This window comes from Eutrema salsugineum, unplaced genomic scaffold (genome assembly GCF_000478725.1).
Source record: "Eutrema salsugineum unplaced genomic scaffold, Eutsalg1_0 scaffold_2, whole genome shotgun sequence".
Taxonomy (NCBI): Eukaryota; Viridiplantae; Streptophyta; class Magnoliopsida; order Brassicales; family Brassicaceae; genus Eutrema; species Eutrema salsugineum.
The window spans coordinates 7,522,434-7,546,163 of NW_006256829.1; the positions used below are offsets into that span (position 1 = coordinate 7,522,434).

At 37.0% G+C, this 23,730-nt stretch overlaps 9 protein-coding genes across 13 annotated transcripts; 4 read left to right on the top strand and 5 right to left on the bottom strand.

Moving 5' to 3' along the window:
• Positions 1-620: 620 nt before the first annotated feature.
• LOC18019048 (NDR1/HIN1-like protein 1) lies at positions 621-2,442 on the top strand. 3 transcript variants are annotated; one of them, XM_024156599.1, is made up of 3 exons: positions 621-1,001; positions 1,529-1,893; positions 2,262-2,442. In XM_024156599.1, exons 1-2 carry the CDS (start codon positions 693-695, stop codon positions 1,844-1,846), a joined length of 627 nt encoding a protein of 208 aa, XP_024012367.1. In that variant the 5' UTR covers positions 621-692; the 3' UTR covers positions 1,847-1,893; positions 2,262-2,442. The 3 variants fall into 3 exon arrangements, with proteins under 3 accessions (XP_024012367.1, XP_024012368.1, XP_006400726.1); XM_024156600.1 differs by having other exon boundaries at positions 2,284-2,441; XM_006400663.2 differs by lacking the exon at positions 2,262-2,442 and having other exon boundaries at positions 1,529-2,069.
• Positions 2,443-2,999: 557 nt separating this feature from the next.
• LOC112086738 lies at positions 3,000-4,259 on the top strand. 2 transcript variants are annotated; one of them, XR_002899603.1, is made up of 2 exons: positions 3,000-3,098; positions 3,833-4,245. XR_002899603.1 is itself a non-coding variant. In XM_024156330.1 (2 exons), the coding sequence occupies exon 2, from the start codon at positions 3,855-3,857 to the stop codon at positions 4,095-4,097; it is 243 nt and encodes an 80-aa protein (XP_024012098.1). In that variant the 5' UTR covers positions 3,042-3,154; positions 3,833-3,854; the 3' UTR covers positions 4,098-4,259. The 2 variants fall into 2 exon arrangements, 1 of the variants encoding a protein (XP_024012098.1); XM_024156330.1 differs by having other exon boundaries at positions 3,042-3,154; positions 3,833-4,259.
• Positions 4,260-5,294: 1,035 nt separating this feature from the next.
• LOC18019050 (transcription factor E2FB) lies at positions 5,295-9,252 on the top strand. 2 transcript variants are annotated; one of them, XM_006400665.2, is made up of 14 exons: positions 5,295-5,657; positions 6,205-6,367; positions 6,562-6,618; positions 6,701-6,786; positions 6,867-6,955; positions 7,052-7,106; positions 7,543-7,595; positions 7,669-7,719; positions 7,796-7,844; positions 7,940-8,005; positions 8,087-8,163; positions 8,250-8,478; positions 8,668-8,737; positions 8,873-9,252. In XM_006400665.2, the coding sequence occupies exons 1-14, from the start codon at positions 5,475-5,477 to the stop codon at positions 9,004-9,006; spliced, it is 1,362 nt and encodes a 453-aa protein (XP_006400728.2). In that variant the 5' UTR covers positions 5,295-5,474; the 3' UTR covers positions 9,007-9,252. The 2 variants fall into 2 exon arrangements, with proteins under 2 accessions (XP_006400728.2, XP_024011853.1); XM_024156085.1 differs by having other exon boundaries at positions 7,684-7,719.
• Positions 9,253-9,539: 287 nt separating this feature from the next.
• Positions 9,540-10,194, top strand: LOC18019052 (transcription repressor OFP10). The gene is given in 2 exon segments (XM_024156814.1): positions 9,540-9,647; positions 9,650-10,194. Coding segments are annotated over 2 exon segments (609 nt in total). The 3' UTR covers positions 10,151-10,194.
• Positions 10,195-10,757: 563 nt separating this feature from the next.
• On the bottom strand, positions 10,758-11,834 carry LOC18019053 (probable CCR4-associated factor 1 homolog 11). Its single transcript, XM_006400668.2, has one exon. The coding sequence runs from the start codon at positions 11,716-11,718 to the stop codon at positions 10,858-10,860; it is 861 nt and encodes a 286-aa protein (XP_006400731.1). The 5' UTR covers positions 11,719-11,834; the 3' UTR covers positions 10,758-10,857.
• Positions 11,835-12,242: 408 nt separating this feature from the next.
• On the bottom strand, positions 12,243-14,640 carry LOC18019054 (PHD finger protein MALE STERILITY 1). The gene is made up of 3 exons (XM_006400669.1): positions 14,340-14,640; positions 13,834-14,116; positions 12,243-13,668 (listed from the first exon to the last, which is right to left on the bottom strand). Exons 1-3 carry the CDS (start codon positions 14,638-14,640, stop codon positions 12,243-12,245), a joined length of 2,010 nt encoding a protein of 669 aa, XP_006400732.1.
• A 2,527-nt stretch (positions 14,641-17,167) lies between these two features.
• Positions 17,168-17,955, bottom strand: LOC112086690 (forkhead box protein D1). Its single transcript, XM_024155766.1, has 2 exons — positions 17,842-17,955; positions 17,168-17,632 (listed from the first exon to the last, which is right to left on the bottom strand). The coding sequence occupies exon 2, from the start codon at positions 17,577-17,579 to the stop codon at positions 17,244-17,246; it is 336 nt and encodes a 111-aa protein (XP_024011534.1). The 5' UTR covers positions 17,580-17,632; positions 17,842-17,955; the 3' UTR covers positions 17,168-17,243.
• Positions 17,956-18,718: 763 nt separating this feature from the next.
• On the bottom strand, positions 18,719-20,691 carry LOC18019055. The gene is made up of 3 exons (XM_006400670.2): positions 20,428-20,691; positions 19,961-20,142; positions 18,719-19,321 (listed from the first exon to the last, which is right to left on the bottom strand). Exons 2-3 carry the CDS (start codon positions 20,114-20,116, stop codon positions 19,151-19,153), a joined length of 327 nt encoding a protein of 108 aa, XP_006400733.1. The 5' UTR covers positions 20,117-20,142; positions 20,428-20,691; the 3' UTR covers positions 18,719-19,150.
• A 287-nt stretch (positions 20,692-20,978) lies between these two features.
• LOC18019056 (NAC domain-containing protein 89) lies at positions 20,979-23,347 on the bottom strand. The gene is made up of 4 exons (XM_006400671.2): positions 23,039-23,347; positions 22,185-22,438; positions 21,699-21,968; positions 20,979-21,480 (listed from the first exon to the last, which is right to left on the bottom strand). Exons 1-4 carry the CDS (start codon positions 23,262-23,264, stop codon positions 21,139-21,141), a joined length of 1,092 nt encoding a protein of 363 aa, XP_006400734.1. The 5' UTR covers positions 23,265-23,347; the 3' UTR covers positions 20,979-21,138.
• Positions 23,348-23,730: the final 383 nt, after the last annotated feature.

Below are 23,730 nucleotides of genomic sequence, written 5' to 3' on the forward strand. Positions count from 1 at the left end.
AGCAAATATTTGGTAAATTTGTATATGCATGGCAATAAAGGATGTGTATATAATTAGATAGCACCTATTCCCTAAACTACTCCCGTAAAAACCTGTAATCATTTTGTTGATTTACACACCCTTTATTGAGGATATTACTCCCATCCAATTTATGAATAATTTATGGAGGATTTAGATTTATATTATGGAGGATATTAACATTTCAATCAAATATAGCCAAACAGTACATTTTATGATACGTCAGATTATTCCTTACCAAAAAAACATAAGAGAAACGATATGTATCGCTGGCTCGCTGCTTAAAGAAGATTCGTCTCTCATCTCCAAAGTGCTTTTCGTGGTAATTGTTACTCAACCATTGTGGGAAAATTGTCTTTCTTGCTCAGAATTGATAAATAAGGACTTAAAAACAGTTTTTTCTCATAAAGTTAAAAGTTCGCCTTAGAAGAAAAAAGTTAAGAAAGCCATTTGATAACCTAATAATATGGTTACAAATAGAACCATTTGATAAAATAATAAATAGTTTCGTCCAAATTAATTAAAAATAATAAACAATTAGTAATTACGGTACATTTAACCACAAGGCTCTTAGGCTCCACTACATAAATATCCCTCAAAACTCCATTAGTGGTTATTCTTATCTCTTCACCCACAAAACAAAAAATTGAAATAAACATCTCTGTCTGTATATAATGACGGAAAAAGATTGCGTATGCGACCACCTCGAATATGAGAGGAGGGCGGCGAGGAGACGCATAGTATGGGCATTGCTGGGTCTGATCGCCACGGTTGCGTTTGTGGTTTTCTTGGTCTGGGCCATACTTCACCCGCACAGACCGCGTTTTGTCCTACAAGACGTTACCATTTACGACTTCAACATCTCACAGCCAAATTTGCTCACTTCGAATCTCCAAGTCACTCTCTCTTCTCGCAACCCAAACGATAAGATCGGAATTTTCTATGACCACCTCGACATCTATGCCTCATACCGCAACCAAGAGGTAGCGTTTTGCGTTTTAATGCAATTTTTGTGTGTGTGTGTGTATTATCCAACTATTGGTTGGTGCAATGTTTATGGAACAACAAAATTTAGTATGGTTTAACGTTAAACCGCAAAACATGACCCATCTTAACGTTTGTGTAAGAATATTTTAGAATCAATTCGATTTTACATTCTTTTTGTTAAATTATATTTTTATGATTTTGGATTTCTAATGCGAAAATCTGCAAATGCATCTACTACTTACACAGAGAAAGGTATTATAAACTAATCAAATTAGTTTTGTTGAAATGTCACTTCACAAATAATGATAGAATACTTACAAGAATAGAAGGCTCTAATTTTTTAGGGAAATAGAAATGTGGCAGAGCCAACTTCAAAGTTAAACACAAAAGAAGAAAAAGAGGGGCCTAAAAAATTGAGAGAAAGAGAAGGGAATAGCAAAACGTATTCCTTAAATATTTTATTTTCTAAGCATTTTCGTTATAATGTTTTGAACCACCTTTACTCTTCCTATTAATTGATTAGGTGACGGTAGCGAATCTATTGCCGGCAACGTATCAAGGACATCTGGACGTGACGGTGTGGTCGCCGGTTCTGATTGGCACCGCCGTGCCGGTTGAGGCTTACCTGTCTCAGGCATTAAGGGAAGACCTAATCGCCGGGATGGTGCTTCTAAACATCAAGGTCGACGGTTGCGTTAAGTGGAAAGTTGGCTCGTGGGTATCTGAATGTTATCGTCTCCTCGTCAACTGTCCGGCGTACATTACCTTCTCCGGTCATTTCTCCGGCGCCGGTCTGGCGATTAAGTACCAGGTTGCTCAGGGGTGTGCTGTTGACGTATGAAAAAACTAAAAGAGGAATGTTTTTCTAGAGGAATAAAGGATATAAAGGTATGTATGTTAAAGCAATTTGTGCCAAAAAAAAAAAAAAAGGTATGTTAGAGCAATTTATTGTTGATTTTGGTTGTTAATTAGTTCATCATATATTGTTCAAAGAAAAAAAGAAAACTAATGACTGTTAATTAGTAAGCCTTTTCCTTGCCCATAGTGCTTAAGCAGTATATATCAAGTCCACATGTATTCTTTTTATTTTCCTCTAACAGTTTCAATTTTCAATTATAAGCTCGAATTGAGAATAAATGGTCTTTCTGTTAGACAAACATAAATTAAGTAAATTTTGATAATTGAAAACGAAATCCTTTTAAAATACCCACTTCAAAATTTACAATTTACACGGGCTTTATCGTATTTATAATTAGGTACCACATTTTTACTCTGCAGCCTGCACACGAAATGGTCAGGGAATGGATTAGGCAAAGCTTACAAGGGTGCTCTTTGGTTATTTTTGGAATGCAGGACATGACTTTTTCGTTTCTTCCAATGTTTGAGTCATTGTCGATAGCTGGGATTTTGTTTTCTATTCATCATTATTAGAAAAAATCTATGTTGAGTATCAGACTGTGCCTAACCAATAATTTGATGGACAACACAGAAACTCCACAAAAAAAATTCCATAAAAGCAAGTGAGCTACACAATAGATTCATAGTTATGTATGTATAGATACATGTGAGTTGTGAAATCATCGTCATGTTGGTGACATTTCCACGCCTTAAGGTATATGTGGCGTCAACTAGCACAATAATCTTTAATCCTCTTATTTTCATTTTTTTTTAACATAAATAGAACTAATTTAAACTTGATTACGTGAAATTACGTTGACACAGAAAACAAGTGAGTGAGTGGGTGAGAGAGTAAAAATAACTTTTTCCCAACTTTTGGAATTTCTATGTTTTTATAAAAAGTTTAGTTTACAGAAGATTCTTAAAGCAAAAAAAAAGTTTTGATAACATTAGCGAATCTTACTTGCCGCGTGCTCCTGTTGCTTTAATGACGATTGCAATTAACAAACAAAACCTCAAAGATAATGGGCCTTTAACTCACTGGGCTTATCCCACCAAAGACGTATAAATTATGTATAAAGCCCATACATCTTGATGAATTAATACGACGCCGTGTGTTAACTCCTCTTCTCTGGAGTCTGGAGACGCAAGGCTCTCAGCTGGTGGAACGGACAAGACTCTCTGCAAGCTGTCTGGTCAGGAATTTTTCAACTCTTTATCGATTTCTGGATTTTTTCTCTCTGATTGAAAGGTTAAATCTCCAGATTTATCAACGCTCTCTCGATTATCACTGATTCGCTTGGTTAACACCGTTTTTCGTACATAGTGATATAAATTGAAGTAAATTCTCCATTTTTTCCAGCTAATAATTTAAAGTTTCTTTTTTTTTAATGGATTTAGTTTTCATGGATGAGTCGTTTTCAAAAATAGACACTAGGGGTTTTCAGAAGACGGGGCTTTCTCTAAAACTATATTATTTTGATGATATCATCATCTCAAAGAACTTCCTTGAATTCGTGGGTCATGGATGTGTGATCTTGTTAAAAGCATTTACTTGAGAATCTTGTGATTTTTCGACGTAGTGGAACAAGATAGCCAATGATGCTTATTTCATTGTAGATGGATGCGGAATATGATAATTTGATTGATGTATATAGATTGCGTTGTTGATAAAACTTTTAATGTCCATATATAGCTTATGTACAACTTCTTAGACTGGTTCCTTACGGAGATGTTTATGACCTTGTGTTAGTGATGAAACAATTCGAGTGTTTGTATCCGAGACTGTAAAGGTTGCACACTTAGCAATATTAGTGTGAATGTTTCTTAAAGTGATGGAGAGATTGTAGACTGTGTTAAACCCCAAAATGCATATGCTAAAAGGTTGTGATCTTTCATTGTTGTTTCTATACTACATGTATGCATGCAGGTATTTTATCGGGTTTTGCAAGATGGGAAACAAAGCAACAACGGTGAAAGAAGAGCGCGAAGAGATCCACCTGAAGATTGTACCTCCATTGGACAGGGCTTTTATGCGTCGGCTTGCAAGAGATCTCCAGAGAGTTCATGGATTCAAACCGAAGAGCAACACTCGTGCGATCACTCCTCCAGATAACTACATCGAGTTTATGCGGTTGAATGGATCTCTTGATGTGGATTTGGATGACCCTGATCTTGCACATTTGTTCAAGTAAACAAAAGTCTCTTTTGGTGTCTGTGTTTGTTTTGTATGAAGCTTTCAGAGTTTTAGTATCGCTTTTAAATGCTTGTTTGTAGAAGATAAATACTGTGGCAACAACAATACTATATTTGTTGACAATGTTATCGAAAGGTCTTTAAAAGCAACTTCAATCGTAGGTCTCTTTCTTATATCGATATCATTAGCCTTTGGAGATGACTTTAGAGAAAGTCAAATTCTTGTTCTGCTCCTGCATTGCTTTCTCCTATTCGATCTGGCCATAAGCGTTCTGGCTCTGCGTATGCAAGATCTTGCCTTTTGAAGCATGTTGTTAAAATATTTTTTATCACCAATCTCAAGATTAAGTGCTTCAGGTATCTCTGGAGCAAGCACAGGATTAGTTTAGCTGATTAGAGCATAAATGAACAAGTTACTAAAAAAACATTCGTCGTTAGTTACCTTTGACTACAAGGAAGCTTGTCGATAGTGGATTGACAAAACACCTCGCTGCTACTTCCAATGTCAGCCCAAATATCAGCTTCACCACAAATATGATTTGGCTGTCCAGAAGGAAGCTGCTTAATAGTATCTGCAATAACAACATAATCCTGCTACTAATCTTAGCACATGCTCACAAAATTAAGCAAAGAACAAGATTTACGGGTCGCTAATAGCTCTATATATATTTTGGTTCTTGTATGAATATAATTGTTCAAAAAAAAAGAAAAACGTATATGTTTGACAGATTTGGCGATAATTTGTTCACGCTTAACGCGTGTAACGGATGCAACAGTTTGAATAAATTCAGCTTCAATTTTAATATGAATAAATCCAATAGCATTTCTACTGACAACCCATCTGTAGATTTTTTTGTCAGAGATGTAAAATAGATTCTTACTGCGTTGAACACAAATTAATACTATTCTAAACATTTTTTAGTAGTCTCAACTTAGATTACATACATAGCTTCAATAATTTGGTTGACAAAAAAGAAACCTTTATTATTTGTAAACCGGGTATAGTATTTTTTTTTTGTTATAAATAAAAAAAAAAAGAGAGGATTATTTGTTGGGATTTTGGTTAGTAGTAAAAAAGATTGTGTACAAGTGCGCTTCCCTCCACATCAGTATCTGAACCAAACGCAACTCATTCCCTCGTTTTCTTCTTCTCTTCCACCGTCTCTTTTTTTTTTTTGTTCTCCTCCTCTCCCGCTTTTTTTTCGTTTCGCCGATCTGCTCACATTCTCTTCCCGGAATCTCCGCAATTTCCCCCGCGGATCTGATCTCTGTTTGCCGGAGATCCGAATTTCCGGAGATTATTTTCGACAATTTTCGGTTGCTTTCTTGCCGTTTCTTTTGGGGGTTTTCAGGGTGAATTATCGAGATTCGTTCCCATGTCGGAGTCTCATCAGGATTCTCAGCAATATCCACCTTCTAAGCGGCAGCATCATCCTTCTTTGTCTTCTATGAAGCCTCCGTTAGTTGCTCCCGGCGAGTATCACCGGTTTGACGCGGCGGAGACTCGCGGAGGTGTAGCTCCTGATCAGGTTTCTGAGGCGATTGTTCTTAAATCTGCTGTAAGTCTAGTCTCAATTTTGGCTGTGAATTATTGAGTGTTCGTTACAATCCTCGTGTTTCGATTTTGAGGCTTGATTATATAAACGATGATATCAATTTGTGAAATTCTGATGAGAATTGTCCTGGGATCTGCTTCCGGCGGTGTAATTGCGTTTGGCCTTCTTGATTGGGCTGGTTTCCAGTATATAGATTTAGCATTGCAAGTTATTGTTGTCTTTCGAGTGCTTTAGTTGCTTGACTAGGGTTTTTGATGTTCTTGTACTTGCTATTTTGAGCAGATTTATGTTTTATTTTTTTGTTTATCCCGAGTTACTTTACTGTCTGAATATTGCTATGTTGGCCTTGGAATTTATGGTTTGCCTCTGCTTTTAGATTCAGCTAAGTTACAGTATGATGCTGATAGGTTAAGATTAAAGAAATCAAGCGTGGAGATTTTCTACTAATTCAGTATTATTAAGTGGTGTCAGCTTCTGTTAATCATCTCTTAAAGCTTGGTTTTCCACTTTGATGTATTTGACTGTACAATTCTGGTGTCTTTATTGGCAGCTGAAGCGCAAGACAGATATGGTAAACCAGATAGATGAGCCCAATGAATTGAATACCGGTGTTCTCCAAACACCTGTATCAGGAAAAGGAGGGAAGGCCAAAAAATCATCTAGGTCAGTGAAGTCTAATAAAACTGGAACGCAAGCTTCTGGTTCTAATGCAGGTGAGTTTGGTCTGAATGCTCTGCGTTTCCTCCCTATCGACACAGGCAACTATTAATAGGCCAATGATAGATACTGCTTATGTGCTCATCTGAGCTAAACCCTCTCTATTGTTTCCATCTAATCTTTGTCTAACAATTTCATTTAAGAGATGGGACCCTTCCAATGTAGTGAGAAGGATCTTTTGTGTTGGCAGGTTCTCCTGGAAATAACTTTGCGCAGGCTGGTACTTGTCGGTATGATAGTTCTCTAGGTAATAACTTATTGCACAAACTTATGTTTGGCGGAAAGTACTTTTGGATAATAAGCTTATTTAATGATCTAATCTGCTTTAGGTCTTTTGACAAAGAAATTCATCAATTTGATAAAACAAGCAGAGGATGGTATCCTTGATCTAAATAAAGCAGCTGATACTTTAGAGGTGACATACTCAATCTCTAAGCTGACTTCTTGATGCATTACTCTCTATCAAGCCATAACTGCGCGTTCCTGTTGATGCAGGTACAAAAGAGACGGATATACGATATAACCAATGTGTTAGAAGGAATAGGTTTGATAGAGAAGACGCTCAAGAACAGGATTCAGTGGAAGTAAGCATTTCATCTGAGTATCAAATCTTGGATTTCTTTGATTTGATGCCTCATGTGTGAGTCACAGTTTTCTGAGTTTTCTTTTGTCTGTCTTAGGGGTCTCGATGTCTCAAAACCAGGGGAAACAATCGAAAGCATAGCTAACCTACAGGTATAGAACATGCATATGTCTTCCTTTACCGGTCAATGATATGTCCCACCGCAAGTAGTATCACCAGTTTTATTGATTATTTCGAATTGTTTATGTTAACAAACATTGTCTTCTTCAGCATCGCATGAATCTGCATTAGTATGGTTATTCTTATAACATTTTTTTTGAGACCTAAACGCGTTAGGGGGGATATGACTTGAAAATATACAACAAACACAAACATCGACAATGTGTAACCATGGGATTCTGTTTTATGTTTCTCATACAGTCTAATTACACAGATGTTGACTAAGTCAATAATTAGTTACTGCACTTTCTCATTGATCTCTGTCACTTGCATTTTGTTTTGAGTTTCTGTTGGAAAAACTATGTGGGTTATTAAAGTTGCCATTACCAGTTTTAGTTTGACATCTAGTTATCCCTTGATCCTATACAGGATGAAATACAAAACCTCACAGCTGAGGAGGCCAAATTAGATGACCAAATCAGGTATTTTCCGTTAATCGTTTTGTTTTCCTTTTCTGCGATTGTTGTATCTTGTTGTGAATCGACCTGGTTTCAGAGAATCGCAAGAAAGATTAACAAGCTTGAGCGAGGATGAGAACAATAAAAGGTGAGCTTCTCTGCCATTTCTCCTGGATCAAGGTACAATAAAACATATTTGTTTGTTCTGACTCTCCACTTTTTAGGTATCTGTTTGTTACTGAAGACGACATTAAGAACCTACCATGCTTCCAGGTTTGGTCTCCTTCTAGTAATTACGTGTTTCTCTTTCCTTTGCATTCTGCCCAACTGGGAAATTGATTACGTGGCGTCTCTCATGCGTCTCTTAGAATAAAACGCTGATAGCGGTCAAGGCACCGCATGGAACGACTCTTGAGGTGCCAGATCCTGATGAGGTAAGCTTGAAGAGCATACAAAACTAAATGAGCGAAGCACTGTCTATAGTAATTTATATCTCTTGTCCTTCCCTTAATCAGGCTGGTGGTTATCCTCAGAGGAGATATAGAATAATCTTGAGAAGCACAATGGGACCAATAGACGTGTATCTAGTCAGGTAAATACTGTCCTCAAGCGCTATGCTTGCGAATGATAAATTTGTAATATGGAACTGAGACTGACATTTATAGTGTTTTTTTTTAGTCAATTCGAAGAGAGGTTTGAGGAAATTCCTCAGGCTGATGAGCCTTCAAATGTTCCATCAACGTCTGGTCTCCCTGAGAACCAAAATGTAGCCATGCCAATGGAGGAGGACAGCACCGACAAAAACTTGGAAACAGAGGAAGTTGATGACACACAAAGAGTTTACTCCGACATCGAATCTCATGACTTTGTTGATGGCATCATGAAGATTGTTCCTCCAGATTTGGATGTAAGTCCCAACTTTAAAATTCAACGTTAAGTTATTTCACCACATGCATAATCACAATCTGGAAATTCCAGAAAGCAAACATATAGCCAGGAAAAGTAATCAACAATGATCATATCTAGAAAATGCTCTTGTGATGAGGAAAGCTGCAAGTCAGATTTTTAAAGCTGAATGGTTACATTATATGTACAGATGGATGTAGATTACTGGCTTCGATCAGAGGTAGGCGAAGTGAGCATCACAGACTTATGGCCAAACGAATGTATCCTTGATTGTCACTCTCTTTTTTTTTTTTTTTTTGGCTTTGATATAAATCTAGTCTCTCTCTGAACTTTTTGAGTTTTTTCGTCCCCAAATATTAAAACATCTTTAGAGCTCCTTGACTTATTATCATTAGCTAAACCGGACTGGGACCAGATGGTTTCATTTGATCAAGACGCAGGACCCAGTAACACAAGCCTTGAACAGCCACAAAGTCCATCGAGCCCAACACCCGAACATTCCACTCCTACGAAATCTACAGGTAGCTGAAGTTACCTTGCCACATTACAAGCACCACCATACATCTGTACATAGAATTTGATTCCAGAGTTATGTTGTACTTGTATAGTAGCTGCATGCGTTACCATAGAATTAGACATTGCATAACAAACCAACCTTTCGTTGTATTTTCTTTTTCTTTCTTTTTAGTTATTAGCTTCTCGGCTTATATAGAATAGTCTTAAGTCTTAACCCATTTCTTTCATAAGATTGGTCTTTATTCAAGTGAGAAGTGACGGTGCCAAACATTTTAGAGTTAATCGGGTGCTTACTAAGCTTTCAAATGTTCCATTTCGAGTTTACTAAAAGGTTGCCGAAACCAAATTACATCAGTTAATATTGGTAACTGTCCATCCCTAATTATGAAAAAGTAAAAGGAAACACGATAACACTAGAGGTAGTTTCTTCCAAATGATAGCATGACGTACAAAATAACTTTTGATTTCACTGAATCATATATAATTATTTTTCTTTAAAAAAAGAGAGATATCCATCAAAATTGTGCATCTCCCAAGCAAAGAGCAATGCTGAATCTTCAAGCTAAGTTAAAAACAACAAGAAAGGTTCCTCTTTTAACAAACTTTCCCACACCAACACCCTCACTCAATAATCTCAACTTCTTTTCTCTTCCCTCTCAGTAAAAATAAAAATAAAAATGCCTTTGAAGAAGAAGAGGAAGTATACACTCAAAACCATATTAAAACCCATGTTTATGGCTTGCTGTTGCGGCTCGACCGTTCCGCCCTCAACTCACAGCCACTACACGCCGGGACCACCGGTTTCTCCCACGGTGTTACGCAGCCCATGTCCCAAGATTGATGAGAGCGTCGCGATGGCTAAGGAATCACTCAATCCATTCGAAGATTACAAGAAGTCAATGAATCAGATGATCGACGAGAGAGATATCGAGACAGAAGATGATCTCAAGGAGCTTCTTAGGTGTTTCTTGGACATAAACCCTCCTCCTCAACACAATCTGATCGTCAGGGCTTTTGTGGACGTCTGTTCACATCTTCGGCCACCACACGATCGCCGCGGAAAGACACTTGGGAGGTTGCTTCGTCTTTATGTGAATCCTCTTGATAATAATGATGATGATTCACACCAAACCTCTTCATTTAAGATGAGAAACTGATCCTCTTCATGAATATGTATATGTTACAATATTGTGAACAAATGTTGGTCCAAAAAAATCATTGTGAATAATTTGATCTTATATTAGAGTTGTCTATATATGTTATAATGATTCCAAGACTATGCATCAAACAAATACAATTTCAAAGATATGCATTATGTTTTCACTTTCAGTTGAAAAATTTCATAGATTGTACGTGTCAGTTACGATAAAGAAGGATTTTTTAGGTTAATTTATAATTCACGTTTGGTTTTGGGTGTCAAACACAGCTTCCATTTGGTTTGGTTTCGATTGGGTTTTTAACTTTAATTTTTTTTTCACTTAAAAACTCTATCTAGTAGTGCGGCTCACATAGTTTTTACATGATTTGTTTTCACAAAATTTTGAATTTGACGTATTTTCAAACCAACTTAGGATAGCTGCAACTTAGAAAACCAACCTTAAAGTTTCATTTGGTTCGGTAGATTTCAGTTTTTTTTTTTCCTTTTTTTGCGTCAAATCGGTAGATTTCAGTTAAATAGAAGATCACTATATAGTTGAAATATCTGCTCAGTTGTGATTGGTAGGTTCATGTGAAAAAGTTTTGCGCATATAAGAAGAAAACGAGAACGAATAAAATGAATTTCGATTTCTACTTTTCCCGGTACCATCAACCTACAAATGATCAATTGAGTTAATTGATTGAAATTCCGAATAGACATGATTAATCAAAAAGCCTCTAAACCGTACAAAACGCCGGCGTGTTTCTCCGGCCCATCCTCAACGAAGTACAAGTCCCTCATCCTCTGAAACGCTTGCCACGTCAGCAAGCTATCAGAACCGGCCTGATGACATTTCCCAACCGCTCGGTTAACCTCAAGAGACCGAGCCAACCGGTCCAAACCACCGTACAATCTCTGCTCGCAGAACCTCATCATGTGTTTCACGTCGTACACTCGCTCCCCGAAGAACGCTCTGAGCAGCCGGAGAAACTCTCGCAACGAGCTCGGAAGCTCCCGGCGCGTGAGGATCTTCACCAGGTAACCGAAATCGTACGCGCTGTGAAACGTCACCCAACTCACCGATCCGTTGCAGATCAGCCCCGACGACATCATCAGCTCCGCGAACCTCTCCGACTCAACACCGTCGCGACGGTTACGCTCGAAATCGATCCCGTGACGACGGAGTAGCTCGATCGAGTCCGCCGCGTGTGCGTCACGCTCCACGTCGAAGTCGCGGAAATTGAATTCCCAGATGAAGCGACGGCCATCGCTCCCGCCGCCGAGATCCGGTAGGTTTCCGTTGGCGTCGGAGAGAGTGAGACCGACCTGGATGAGGCTGAGAGCGTCGACGTTCGATTTGAGAAGCCTGTAGAGATAACCAGGGTTTCCACGGCGGAGAACGGCTGGCTCCGCCTTGAAAATCACACCGGGAAACTCCGTGTCCATGGAGATGAATGGATAATCCTCGACGATCGCGCTGATCAGCTCAAACTCGGACTCTAGATTATCAGCCCAGACATCGCGAATCACGATTGATCCGCCGCTAGGTTTGAGCATCCGATCGGAGAGATCTGCATCATTGATCATCGTTTCGTTTTTTTTCGAATCGGAAATTGAATCAATCGAAATCCCGATCTTCTGTTTGTTCTTCGTCTTTGAAAAGGTATATGTGATTTTCTAATTTTGGTATCTGCAGATTTTTAGTTATATATATATGGGCATAGAGGTGGTGTAAGTGAGGAGACGTGATGAGAGGAGAAGTGTTTGTAGCGAGTGTGAGAAACGCGTCGTGGAGACGCTTTGACTCGAGGTTGTTACAAACGCAACTTCTGTGTCTAGACTCAGTCCAACTTGGCTTCTCTCTCATATTTGTGTATCCAATAATTGCTATTAAACCAAATTACATTTCATTTTCTATTACTACTACTTAATTTATTTGAATAATCATCGTTACGACTTACTTCCAGTGAACTTGCGAGGAATGTATCTCATAATACACCCAACGCATTAAAGTCTTTTTTTTTGGAAAGCATTAAAAATTATATTGTGTAGAAAAAGTAACGTTTGGCAGGATTACAGAAATCAAGGTTTATAATAACATGAACGATTTTTTAAGGTAAAAAAGAGAGAGGAATAAGATGTTGATCACAACTTTGACAAAGAAAAATACGAGGAACTTCCTCATTGTGTTGAACACCGACACACCTTGTGTGTTGCCATACTTCACAAATATCACAACACACCATCCTCTCTCCGTCTTCTTCCTTTGCTCCACACTCACACTCAATTCTCTTATCCTTCTTCTTACTATCATCGTCGTAACACTTCATCACTTCAATGTTCATCATCATTCCCACATTCCCTTGTAACACCAATCCTTTATTATTCCCATTCAAGGCCATATCATCGACCCTTGTGTTGATTTCCCTCTGACCATCAGCCATTGACTCCACCACGACGTCTCTTAGTTCCCAATAGATCTCTCTAAACACTCTCTCCGCCTCTCCATACACTTCGCTCATTGTTGCATCTTTGTTTACCACTATGCACTCTTGTGGAGGCATCTTCATCTCGTTGTTATGATGATGATGACATTTCCTCGCGATCGTGCAGAATATTCCTAACTTGTCCCCTCGATCTGAGTGGATTGTTTTGGTCGATGTATCTCTGATGTAGTGATACTCTTTGATGAAGTATTTAGCGTCGAGGATTGCTCTTGAAGCCATTCCGATTTGGTTCAATATGCTTATGGGGCCTAACACTCCCTTGTAGTCCATTAAAATGTGTTTGTAAAAATAAACCATGTCTTTCATCACTTGACCTCTTGTGATCTTCGTCGTCGTAGTGGTCATCTTCCCCATTGGATTCTGATTTTGAAGGGCTATGAGTTCTTGGTTACTACTTGGTAACAAATTTGATATGTCCTCCAAGCAATACTCGAGCACTTTCTTAACCGGATTTAGACTACGTCGGACCAGATAATTCCCAACAACTTGGTTTCCAAGCGACTTCAACACGAAATCAAGCAAACCCGTGTCCCCGATGAAGTTTCTAGCCGCATCCCTCACTTCTTGTCTCGATATCCATCGGTATTCAACTCTCTTCAATGACTCTATAACCACTTTGATAGCCATTTGAATCCGTTTTTGAGACCATCTGCAGTTAGTGCTATCAATGGAGATGATTTGGTTTCTGGAGTTGTTCATGTAGTTATCTTTTGGAAGACGTGAATGGAGGTGAAGCATGAACATGAAGAGGTCACTGAGAGTGATCAATGGCTCCGTTGATAAAGTTTGATACTTTGAAAAGAGGATTGGAGTTTCACGGTTAAGGCTTGTTAGATGATGGTTAAGCAAGCACAAAGGTACGTTACGGACCGATTCAAGTGCCTTCTCGTAAATCTTTTGAGTCACTCCGTATGTCCCTGAACCGAACCGGTAGCCCCAACGACCGAACCACGGCTCTCCTTTTGCTACACCATGCAGCAGCCTCAGCTCCATTCCTTTCTTGTGTGATGCATCGTTCAAACCTATTTTCCTATATTCAACATTTTAATAATTATCAAGATGCATTGACTAAATATTTAATGACATGTAATTAGGAAACCATTAGAAAATTGTGTTCAGTGGTCTTTATACCAGGTATATATCATTTCAGATATACACAAAAAATAAAGATATGTAATTAAAAATCTTAGTAAACCTGGCCTTTAAACCGGTGCAGAGCCGATCCCACAACTCCATGACTTGATGACCGGTTAAGTCGGAACCGGATTCGATGCCATTGAGAGAGAGCAAGTGACCAAATCCGTTGGAGTGAAAGAAGCCGTGAAGGACATGGCCTTGAAGCTCCACGAGATGGGAGAGACTTTCCTTTTCGGGGAAAGCACAGCTTCCGCCTTCTAATTTTAGAAAGGCGGCCATTGTTTCCTTTGAAGGGATCACGAAATGGTACTTCTTGTTGCATATCATTTGGTTTCCCCAGCCTGCAAGGTTCCATCCATATAGCAATGCGTAATAAGCAAACAATATCGAGACGGAAACTAGACCACGTGTGTTATTATAAGTCTCTCTTGTTCCATCCATATACACAAGTACTAACATGCATAGATATGTAAAGAAAAATGTTTACGAATGTATGAGCATGCATATACATATGCAAAAAAAAAAATAATAATAATACATAGAGAAAGGGAGAGAGGACGTCACCAACATATTGGCAATGGTTGCAACGAAGGTTAATAGAGGCTTCAATGGGTTCTTCGACGACAAAGAGAAGCACATAGAGAGGATTTGGGTGACGATGAACCTCGAGCTGAAAAGACCAACTTCCCATGAGACCGGAGCTCTCAAAGTGACCAAACTCAAGTAGCTTCCCGAGATTGTCTAGAAAAGACAACTCGTTCATCTCAGCTGGATGTCCTGTCTCTCCGAAAGTCTTGAGCCTGAAAACCCTACTTTCTCCTCTTTTTCTCTTCTTTGGAAGATCTGTTCGTATCAGATTCGACATTGATTCGAACTTTGGTTTGATCTTGACAAGAGGAAAATGGTCGGTTTGGATTTATATCATGGTTTTTTTTTTGGTGTTGTAATTAAGAAGAGGCCGAGAAGTGTTGAGGAAGTGTGTGTGAAGGGTTTAGAGATATAGTAGTCATTAAGATGATGATCACACGATTAGTGCTTTGTGGTGAAAAGGAAAAGTGAGTGAGAGAAAGAGAAAAGATAATTAAACTGTGATTTAACAAATGTTACTATTGGATCGGATGTTAGGTCTTGACATGTGCATGACTCTTGTAATTTTACAAACACTAACAACTTTTCTTTCTTAGACAGAATAACTAATTTCAAAAAAAAAAAAAAAAACCATTCGAACCCCACTGAATCCCAAATCTATCTCATAAAAAAATAATACGAAAGGACTGATAATTTAACAAGTATATATCCGCCATTGTTTATAGTATAGGTATATATGTGTGTAAATGTGGGCAATGGCATGCAAAAAGATCGAGGGTGAGGAATGTCACGTGACTTGGGAACATGAGAAGAAAATATAATAAAATAATGAAGACATGCATTTGAGCTTCCCACTTTTTTAAAGAATCAGATTAACTCTGTGTTCCGTCAATTTCTGTCATGAGCTACCTGCAGTGGTCCTGCACCTGTATCTATATATGCATCTATTATATATTTATATATACATATTTACGAAAACACACATCTACTTGTAACAATTTTTTCGTTCTTTCTAATTTCAAGGGTACCGTTTGCCCAAAAAAGTGTTTAACTATCTAAAATTTTGGTTAAAATATTACATACAAAATATAATTGCACCTTTAATGATTGCACTTAGAGTTCAAACCTAAAGACTACAAACACTGATTGCTCTTAGAGTTAAAAGCTAAAGACTTCAAACACTGAATATCATAGTGTTTTAGTTTATACAAATTTGGACTAGCAATCAGTCATTTTCTTTATTCATAGTGTCAGAGCCGTGCCTTCCCTTATTCAAAAAGGGTATTTGCCTTAGGCCACAAACAAAATTTCAAAATTAAAGGTCACATCTTTGTAACAAGTAGTTTAATTAGTAAGTTGAATTAACTTTTATATGTGGTTTTACCTATTATAAGTATAGATTGTATGATTAAATTTTAGAATTTCAAACAAAATATCATATACTTACATCTATATACTTATATCATTATACTAATACATACATAAAATGGAATAAATGACTAAATTCTTACTTTTAAAATAGAATTTAATTTATAATGATATATAAAATTATTAAAACAAAAGTTTTTAAAAAAAAAATTTATAAATATTTAAAATTTGTCTTAGACCTCTATAAGTTTAAGCACGGCACTGCATAGTGTTTTAGTTTATCAAATAAACATAATTCGATCGTTGGTTGCTAATCATTGATTGTTGGCTATTTGAAATCATATAATATAGCATAGCCTCTTGATTCACATGATATTTTTTATTGGGCCTTAGAAATCCATGAAAGCCTATTAAAACTGTGGGATGATTATACAGCTGAAGAGGCTCATCAAGTTTTTCCCTTTAACTTTTTGATTGGTGACCACCAAAAAAATTAACAATATGAATAAAAGAACAATATACAGAAACCACTGCAAACTCATAATCAGAGAGAATAGAACACTTTATGGGTGTCTTATCGGAAACTTTTAATTTTAGTTTGGTTGAACTTTCTGAATGGAAGAAATACGTGAAGTAGACTGGAACCACATTTTGATTCGGCCTGGTTTTGTAGAAAATAATTTATGAAAATCAGTTTTTTTTTTCGGTTTATGGCATTGAAATTAGGTAGTTGTGGTAAATTTATAATGACAAAAATGCGAAAAATAAACGTAAGCGATACGTGTTGTTTCTTTTGATAGTTGGGAAAGGAACGAAACACACGTAATGTTGAATCCGACATTAATGTGAAAGCCAACATGCATTTTTTTTATAGTAAGTTTAGGTGAAGATTTTTCACATTTATAATAAGAACAACTCTTCTTCATGATTTTTTTTAGACATTTAATTTGTTAGTTCAACAACTTTGGTAACAAGTAAACCAAACCTATTTATTATTTGATGTATGATGTGTGTGTATATATATATATATATATGACTGTATGTACATATATACTTCTCATTTAAAGCTAGTATTACTTAGTGCAAGAAATGGAAAAGAAAAAGTCATTGTTCCACATTTTTCATGTTAAACACGTAGCTATGTCACGTACATATACATTGAACTTACAACAAGTCAACAACAACCAATTTTCCACTTATGAAATTAAATATATCGCAATAGTCAAGAAATATCTAGTATCCAAAGCGGAATACCATAATTGGTTTGAAGAGGACACATCCGTCATTAATAGCCATAAATCCACCGCTAAAACAGTTTTGTGATGGATTAACGACATAATCTAGTCTTTTTGTAACCGCTTACCTTAATATTCATCGCTAATGATGTTCTTGCAAAACAAAAGTATATAGATTTTGGTTTTATAAACACACATCCGTTCATCGAATAATTCAAACTATCAATATATATGTGGTAACAGATTACTATAAGAATAATCTTAATTAGATATTATCCTAATTACTTTTCTTGCTACTGTTTCCTGTGAGAAAATCAAGCAAAACTTGGCTGTTGCATCTAGGGCATCTAGGGTTACTCTCCAAAGACATGATGATGTACATGATGCAATTAGGGCAACCAACGACCACCATTGATTTAGCCTCTCCTCCTCCTCCTCCTCCTCCTCCTCCTCCTCCTCCTCCTCCTCCTCCTCCTCCTCCTCCTCCTCCACCTTCAGCTTCCTCCGAGCATAACGACGAAGATGAGCTCTCAGTGGGCAAAGATGAATCCAATAAATTTAGTTTCAGATCAAGTTCAAGATTCCTCGCAGTCGCAGCTTCTTGTTGACTCATGTTTCTTGCCTTCCAAGAAGAGTATGTATGCTGATATATTATTCTCTAGGAATCTGAATAAGAAACACAATAAAATCAAAACCAGGGTTTGCGTGAGAAAGATTTCGACGAAGCTTGATGTGGTTTATAAAACATGTATTTATATCATGAAAAGGAAAAATGGTAGTATTGATCAATCGAATGATTAATTTGTCTATCAATCAAAAAGCGAAGACGAAGTTAACAATAGTTCAACAAACTATTGGTTTCGAAATTAGCTTACCTTGGTGAAGACTAGTATTGTTCTTGTTCTTGAGATTTAAAGAAAGAAAGTTTGACGTCTTCATGTTATCGGCTGCGGTTATATATAGGCAGGTACACACAGAAGATGAGCGAGAGTTTCATTGAATGTATATTAATTAATTAGTAGGATTAGTTTTATCTAGCTTTCAAAATAAATTCTCGTTGAGAAAATAATTATAAAAATGAGGTGTTTGTAACAATAAATGTGATTTGAAAATAATATGCATAAGATTGAGTATATGACTTGAGCTTTGAAATTGCATTTATTACCAAATAGTATTTGGATAAATACAAACGAGATACTTTGTCCTTTCTCATATTTTTATCATAAAAACTGAAATTAAAATTAAGAGAAAGAGAGAAAAGTAGTAATGTAGTACCATTTGTTTCGAACTTCTAAGGTTGTAATGTTTGGGTGGTGAAATTAATTAGATTTTATCGTGGCATTAGAAATGAAGAGGAGAAATGTTTTCAAGTCCCACAAATGAAAAAAAAAACTTAGTGTTTTTATTTTTCAACAAAAACATACTAATTATATTAGCGGTCATAATAATATTTAATTAGACTAGAAATAAATAAAATCTTCTATGATAAACTTTTCAAAAACATTTCAAAGTAGCATCGAACAATTGTTGAAAATTGAATAATATTGGTGAATATGTATTTGAACAGCTAGACGCACGGGCAACACAATGATGTATAGATTGACCAAAAAGATGATTAGATGAGGCGGTTTTCAATTGTTAAAATTTTTGACTTTAGAAAGTGTATAAATATTACGAGTGGATAAAATTTGATATTCCTTGGGATTTGGTTTTGTTTGACTTAGAAAAAATTAAGAAGTGTGGTTGGTGAGATTTTAAACGTAAAAACAAAATTGCAAATAGAATGGGAGATTCATATGACATAAGATTGCTACCGTCATCTAAGACTTGCGTTACACTAATTTCAAAGTAAAATCAAACAACAAAACAAAGTTTGACTATACGAGTATACGACCACACACATACATATAGATGTGTGATTGTCAGATCATAACAGAATCAATAACCAAGGATAATATCCTAATTCTCAAATTTCATTACACTTAAATATCTCAACCTTCTTCATAAGTAAGGCAATCCTCCTAATCAAATCATCAGCAAGGTTTTCCCGCAACAGAAATAAAATACAACAGTTGGAGCTTAGATGATTAAACATGAATTCTCTGCTTCGTTTTCTCCAAAGCTGTTACGTACCATTTGTGTTTACTTATTCATTAGAGATTTGTTGTAGAGGGGAGGGGAGTGTTAGTCTTCCACAATGTGTTTCCTCTCGAGCTCAATGAACTCTTTATTGAGAAGGAAGGTTTCAGTGGCGTTACGTGCCTCGCTCTCTCCTTTGCATCGCAGGATCTGCATTTCAAGACTTCGTACAAGTTCATTTAGCCTCTGGATATGTCTCTCTTGTGACAATATGATCTGTAATGATTAACAAAATATGAAAAAAAAATATCTATTAGAATTGACAGGTCTTCTATTTTAAGGTTCAAAACAGGACAATGTGTAATGTGTATATTAAGGCTCAAAATTACGATGTTATTCATGTATACAAATGGAACTTAAGGTTACAAGCCAAAGATGTTATTATACCACTAAGCTCAACTATTTGATGTAATCAGGGAAAAACTCAATAAAAGGCTCAAACCATTATTTCTATGCAACATTAAGAATTCTGATCAGTCACTGAAGGATTCCACGGACATTCTAAAGAAGAAGAACTATAAAGAAATGAAATCCGATCCCTTCTCAGTGCCAAATTATTATGAAACTAAAAGCATCTCAAATGCCAAAGAATAAAGCCAGAAAGACAACATTCAAAGTGTAGAAACTGATTGATGCATCTCAATGCAGATATATGATGAATCTCTAGCATCAGAAGAACCCTTATAAGGTAACCAACTCTATGCCATTTATGCATATCTCTTCTAATGTTACACTAGTCCATGAGTAGCAACCCCTAGACCCTTTCAGGTACTTTGTTTACAAATGTACAACTGAACGCACAACTTGTGATGTAAAACACACAGAATTTCCAATGAAAAGAGTAAGAATCAGTACCTTCTCCTTGACAGCATCTTCCCTCTTTGCAATTTGCTGATGTTTCTGAGACAAGCTAGGAGCTGCATCAAGCTCAAGAAGCGGTTGCCTCCATTCAAATTGAGAGGTGACTATAAGTATGACCAGAAGAAAAACGAGCATGATAGGCCTCGACATTTTCCTTTTTTTAGCTCCTACAAAGTCTGTTCAAAAATACCCATTTCATTACACCACATCTCCAAGACCATGCCTAATCGAATTGTGAAATATGAGACTGAAAGTTCAAAAATTGAAGAGATAATTCACCACCCAATTCAATTTTTCTAAACAAAACCAAAAGTAGAACAATCTATTCAATGTTGTGACTCCTTCATCTGTAACTAGTAAGAATAAGCTAACAACACCTACCAACCTAACAGCACCACAAACAAAATTAAAGCGCATCAAAGAAGATATAAGGAGACGATTTACGATATCTTTCAACTTACAGATCCAAATTGAACACTGAAGGCAAATTTCATTCTCCAATCCTAGTTCTTCCTTAGATCTTTTTTTCCCCGGCGGGGAGCAATATTATTGAATCGAGATCTTTAAACAAAAAATGTTTAACGGAGTAGCAAGACTACTTGTTTTCCCCAAAATGGGTTCTTCTTGTAAAGAAGAGAGAAAGAAATGCAAATCAGAGGTTTAACGGCGGAGAGAAGAGAAATCCACAATCTTAGTGCAACCGTCTTGAAGAGACGGAGAAGAGTACCAAGTTTTAAGACAAAGATGACTAATTTATTTTATTTTACTTAATTACCCCAGTAATTTGTCAATTCCGATTAAACACACCTAAGCTCCTAATTTTAAAATGAGTAAAACAACAAATTTGGATATAACATCGGTTTGGTTTAGGATTTCGAGAGTGATTGCGAGTTTTTTTTTTTTTTTTTTAAATTTTTAATCGATAGTTTTGAAGTTTAACTGAAACGGCATCGTTATGGGTATCAAAATTTCGATTTTAAAAAAAAAACCCATCCAATGGGTTAAATCCACGAGTAATACAACACCTCAGATTTTTTTTTTTTTTTTAATCATCCTAAGGTACAAAGAAAACTGACCACACCCATACATCCTAAACACTTGGGTAACATCGAGAAGAAGAAGCAAATGCCGAGAAAGAAGAAGACAAGACGCTGGTTCCAACTTCCATAGCCTTACTCTAGATAAAACAACATTACAATCAGAGCCACTACACCTATAATAACATCCCACCGTGCTCGGTTCACCGTTTTGATCGAGTATAGACCTACGAAGCAGCTCGACAATGATTCCGTGCCATTGCTCTCTTTTCCTTTCTTCTCCTGTGATGGCCTTTCCTCTAACAGTGAAACCATTTGTTTGTCTATCATGTTCGGTAATGGAAGTACCCTTATAGCCATTGATGCTGATTCAAGTGTTGGCACTTCGTTTGGTGTGTTCCCCGCCATCACCGCTTCATCAAGTTTGATGATTTCGTCCCTCAGGATATCCGCAAAGAAATCCTCTTCAGTATGCACCTAAAAACACACACACACAATTTCATCAACGATCATGAGAATCAAGATATTTTTAGTTTACATCTGCGCAGCGTCTAGGCCAAAAAGTAGATGCAAAGCATACAATTGTGTATGTGGTATGTGAAACTTTAGTATATATCCTCAGCTAAAAACAACTATATGAATGATAGATCCATATTCATCAACAGCAAGTGGAACCAAAAAAGAATGGGACAAACCTGTAGATTTTTTGCTGTTTCTGCCATATCAGTGAGCAGTTTCTCCCCTGATTCATCCGCAAGATAAAAATCAACCATGTTGTCCCAATCGGCCGGGCTACCTGAACTAGTAGTAGCACCATTAGCAAACGGGCTCCCTGAACTAGTAGTAGCACCATTTTGCAAGACCATGTGATTCTCGGCTGCTGAATTTGGCTCTGGTGGCTTTTGACTTGTCCAACTATTAAATTCTTTGTTCCTCCTAAGCCGGCAAACAACCAAAGCATCATCCTAGAATTTACAGGAAGAGAATCAATGAATTCCTCACCTAAATGGCCTGGAAACTGTGAAAGATTACAAACAGTACTAAAGTATGTGATTTACTATCCTTGCAAACAAACGAAAATAGCTCATGTAGCCAAAGTTACCTCTAAAATGTTGTAATGGTTAGAACCCAAAAATTAAATAAAAAATGTAAGACAAACAAAAGTCTTAACAACAGTTTACCAGAGAAACTCCTTTCATGCAGTACTCGTGCATAATCCATTCTGTTCTTTCGCCTTTTGGTGCTCGACCAATATGGAAGACAAGCGTCCTCTTTGTTCCAATTACTTCAGAGCTCGACTTCACATCACGTTCTTTCCCAGTGGCTTTCCAGTATCCCATCTTTGTTGCTCTCCTGTTCTGTGAACCATGTGGATACTTTTTGCCACGTGCACAGAAGAAGAACCATTCCGTATCAGATTTAACAATCGACTTATCTGGAAAATCAAAACACAAAAGACGTTTAAGAAAGGAACAAAAAAGTAGCAATTAGAAGTCATTCGTAATCGTAGTAGCCAACCATCTCCACCAAATGGATAATGACATTGAAAATACAATCACACAAAGAAATGGCAATTCTTACATATTCAAATTCAAAAAGGAGAAAAAACATGAACAAAAGACAACAAGAGCATGTCATAGGCCAAAATTTCCCAAACTGTATACAAAGGATCAACCGAGTCAGTCAGAGCAAACTGAAACCATACTCGTAGCTTCAGATTGATCCAAAGGTTGCTTTAAGCTTCAAAAATTCTGTCTCCTGTTACCCTAATTTCAAAGGATTCCCAAATCTCAAACATTCTCTTTGCCTAACTTTCTAGTATATAATCATCTGGATTCATGGACATAGATAACGACTGAGCCTTAACTTCCCAAAATAGTATTTGATAACGAGAGATCTCTGGGCACCCAAAATAGTAAGTTATGTGTTCATTTATTTTTCCCCTGAGTACTGACTACTGAGAGTAATCAGAGGAACAGCAAGAGCGAAATTGGAAGTAGAAGAAAGAGACAAAAGAATCGAATCGAAGACGAACCGGGTAAATCCCAGGGCTCGAAATTGTATATATCAGCGTCCGGTATAACCTCGACGGACCTCTCCAAGCCGGCCATCTTCCGCTTCAGGTAATACGAGATTAGCTCCACGTCCGTCGGCGAGAACTTGAACCCCGGAAACACCGTCGACGCTTCCACTGACGCCGCCTTATCTTTAGAAATTCCCACCGCCTCCGCCTCCGCCTCCATGAAGGCGTTCGCGTACATGACACTCGCCACCGTATTGCTTGTTCTCAGTGCTCACTTAAGCTTTAAGTTTTTCATTTAAACGATGCACACATATGGATTTTCCCAGGTGTTGTGCTGTTATTGCATAATTCACCTATGAATGCCACGTCACCGCGCCTACTTAAAATGTAGGCTTTATTTCAGTTAGCCCCTTGATGTTTTTACCTAGTCTCAATTTAAGACTTTTGATTTAGTTTACTACTATAAAGCCCTTGACTTAAGTCAGTGATCATAGATTCATATCACAATCACATACCTTTTTCTTCTTCTTGTCAAAGTATAGTAGTATGCTATAAATAAACGAAAACGTGATATATTGAAGTGGATAATCTAGAATTTACAAATAAAAATTGATTCCCTATTTTTGAGGGAAAAAAAAGTTTTTCAAATAACTTCCAATTTGCAAACAAAAATCAAAAACCTGAAACCAAAAACCAAACCCTAA

Bases quoted from the DNA above. Each gene is read 5' to 3' on its own strand.
- LOC18019054 (XM_006400669.1), bottom strand. From the start codon at position 14,640: ATGTCGAATCTGATACGAACAGATCTTCCAAAGAAGAGAAAAAGAGGA. The intron at 14,117-14,339 runs GTGACGTCCTCT...GGAACCTTGCAG, and splicing joins CAACCATTGCCAATATGTTG to GCTGGGGAAACCAAATGATA. The intron at 13,669-13,833 runs GTTTACTAAGAT...TGTTGAATATAG, and splicing joins TGCACCGGTTTAAAGGCCAG to GAAAATAGGTTTGAACGATG.
- LOC18019048 (XM_024156599.1), top strand. From the start codon at position 693: ATGACGGAAAAAGATTGCGTATGCGACCACCTCGAATATGAGAGGAGG. The intron at 1,002-1,528 runs GTAGCGTTTTGC...TTAATTGATTAG, and splicing joins CCTCATACCGCAACCAAGAG to GTGACGGTAGCGAATCTATT.
- LOC112086690 (XM_024155766.1), bottom strand. From the start codon at position 17,579: ATGAGTCAACAAGAAGCTGCGACTGCGAGGAATCTTGAACTTGATCTG.
- LOC112086738 (XM_024156330.1), top strand. From the start codon at position 3,855: ATGGGAAACAAAGCAACAACGGTGAAAGAAGAGCGCGAAGAGATCCAC.
- LOC18019050 (XM_006400665.2), top strand. From the start codon at position 5,475: ATGTCGGAGTCTCATCAGGATTCTCAGCAATATCCACCTTCTAAGCGG. The intron at 6,787-6,866 runs GTGACATACTCA...CTGTTGATGCAG, and splicing joins AAGCAGCTGATACTTTAGAG to GTACAAAAGAGACGGATATA. The intron at 8,006-8,086 runs GTAAGCTTGAAG...TCCCTTAATCAG, and splicing joins AGGTGCCAGATCCTGATGAG to GCTGGTGGTTATCCTCAGAG.
- LOC18019056 (XM_006400671.2), bottom strand. From the start codon at position 23,264: ATGTACGCGAACGCCTTCATGGAGGCGGAGGCGGAGGCGGTGGGAATT. The intron at 22,439-23,038 runs GTTCGTCTTCGA...TTGATTTTCCAG, and splicing joins CGAGCCCTGGGATTTACCCG to ATAAGTCGATTGTTAAATCT. The intron at 21,969-22,184 runs GTAAACTGTTGT...TGTAAATTCTAG, and splicing joins GCATGAAAGGAGTTTCTCTG to GATGATGCTTTGGTTGTTTG.
- LOC18019053 (XM_006400668.2), bottom strand. From the start codon at position 11,718: ATGATCAATGATGCAGATCTCTCCGATCGGATGCTCAAACCTAGCGGC.
- LOC18019055 (XM_006400670.2), bottom strand. From the start codon at position 20,116: ATGTCGAGGCCTATCATGCTCGTTTTTCTTCTGGTCATACTTATAGTC. The intron at 19,322-19,960 runs GTACTGATTCTT...TAATCATTACAG, and splicing joins AAGATGCTGTCAAGGAGAAG to ATCATATTGTCACAAGAGAG.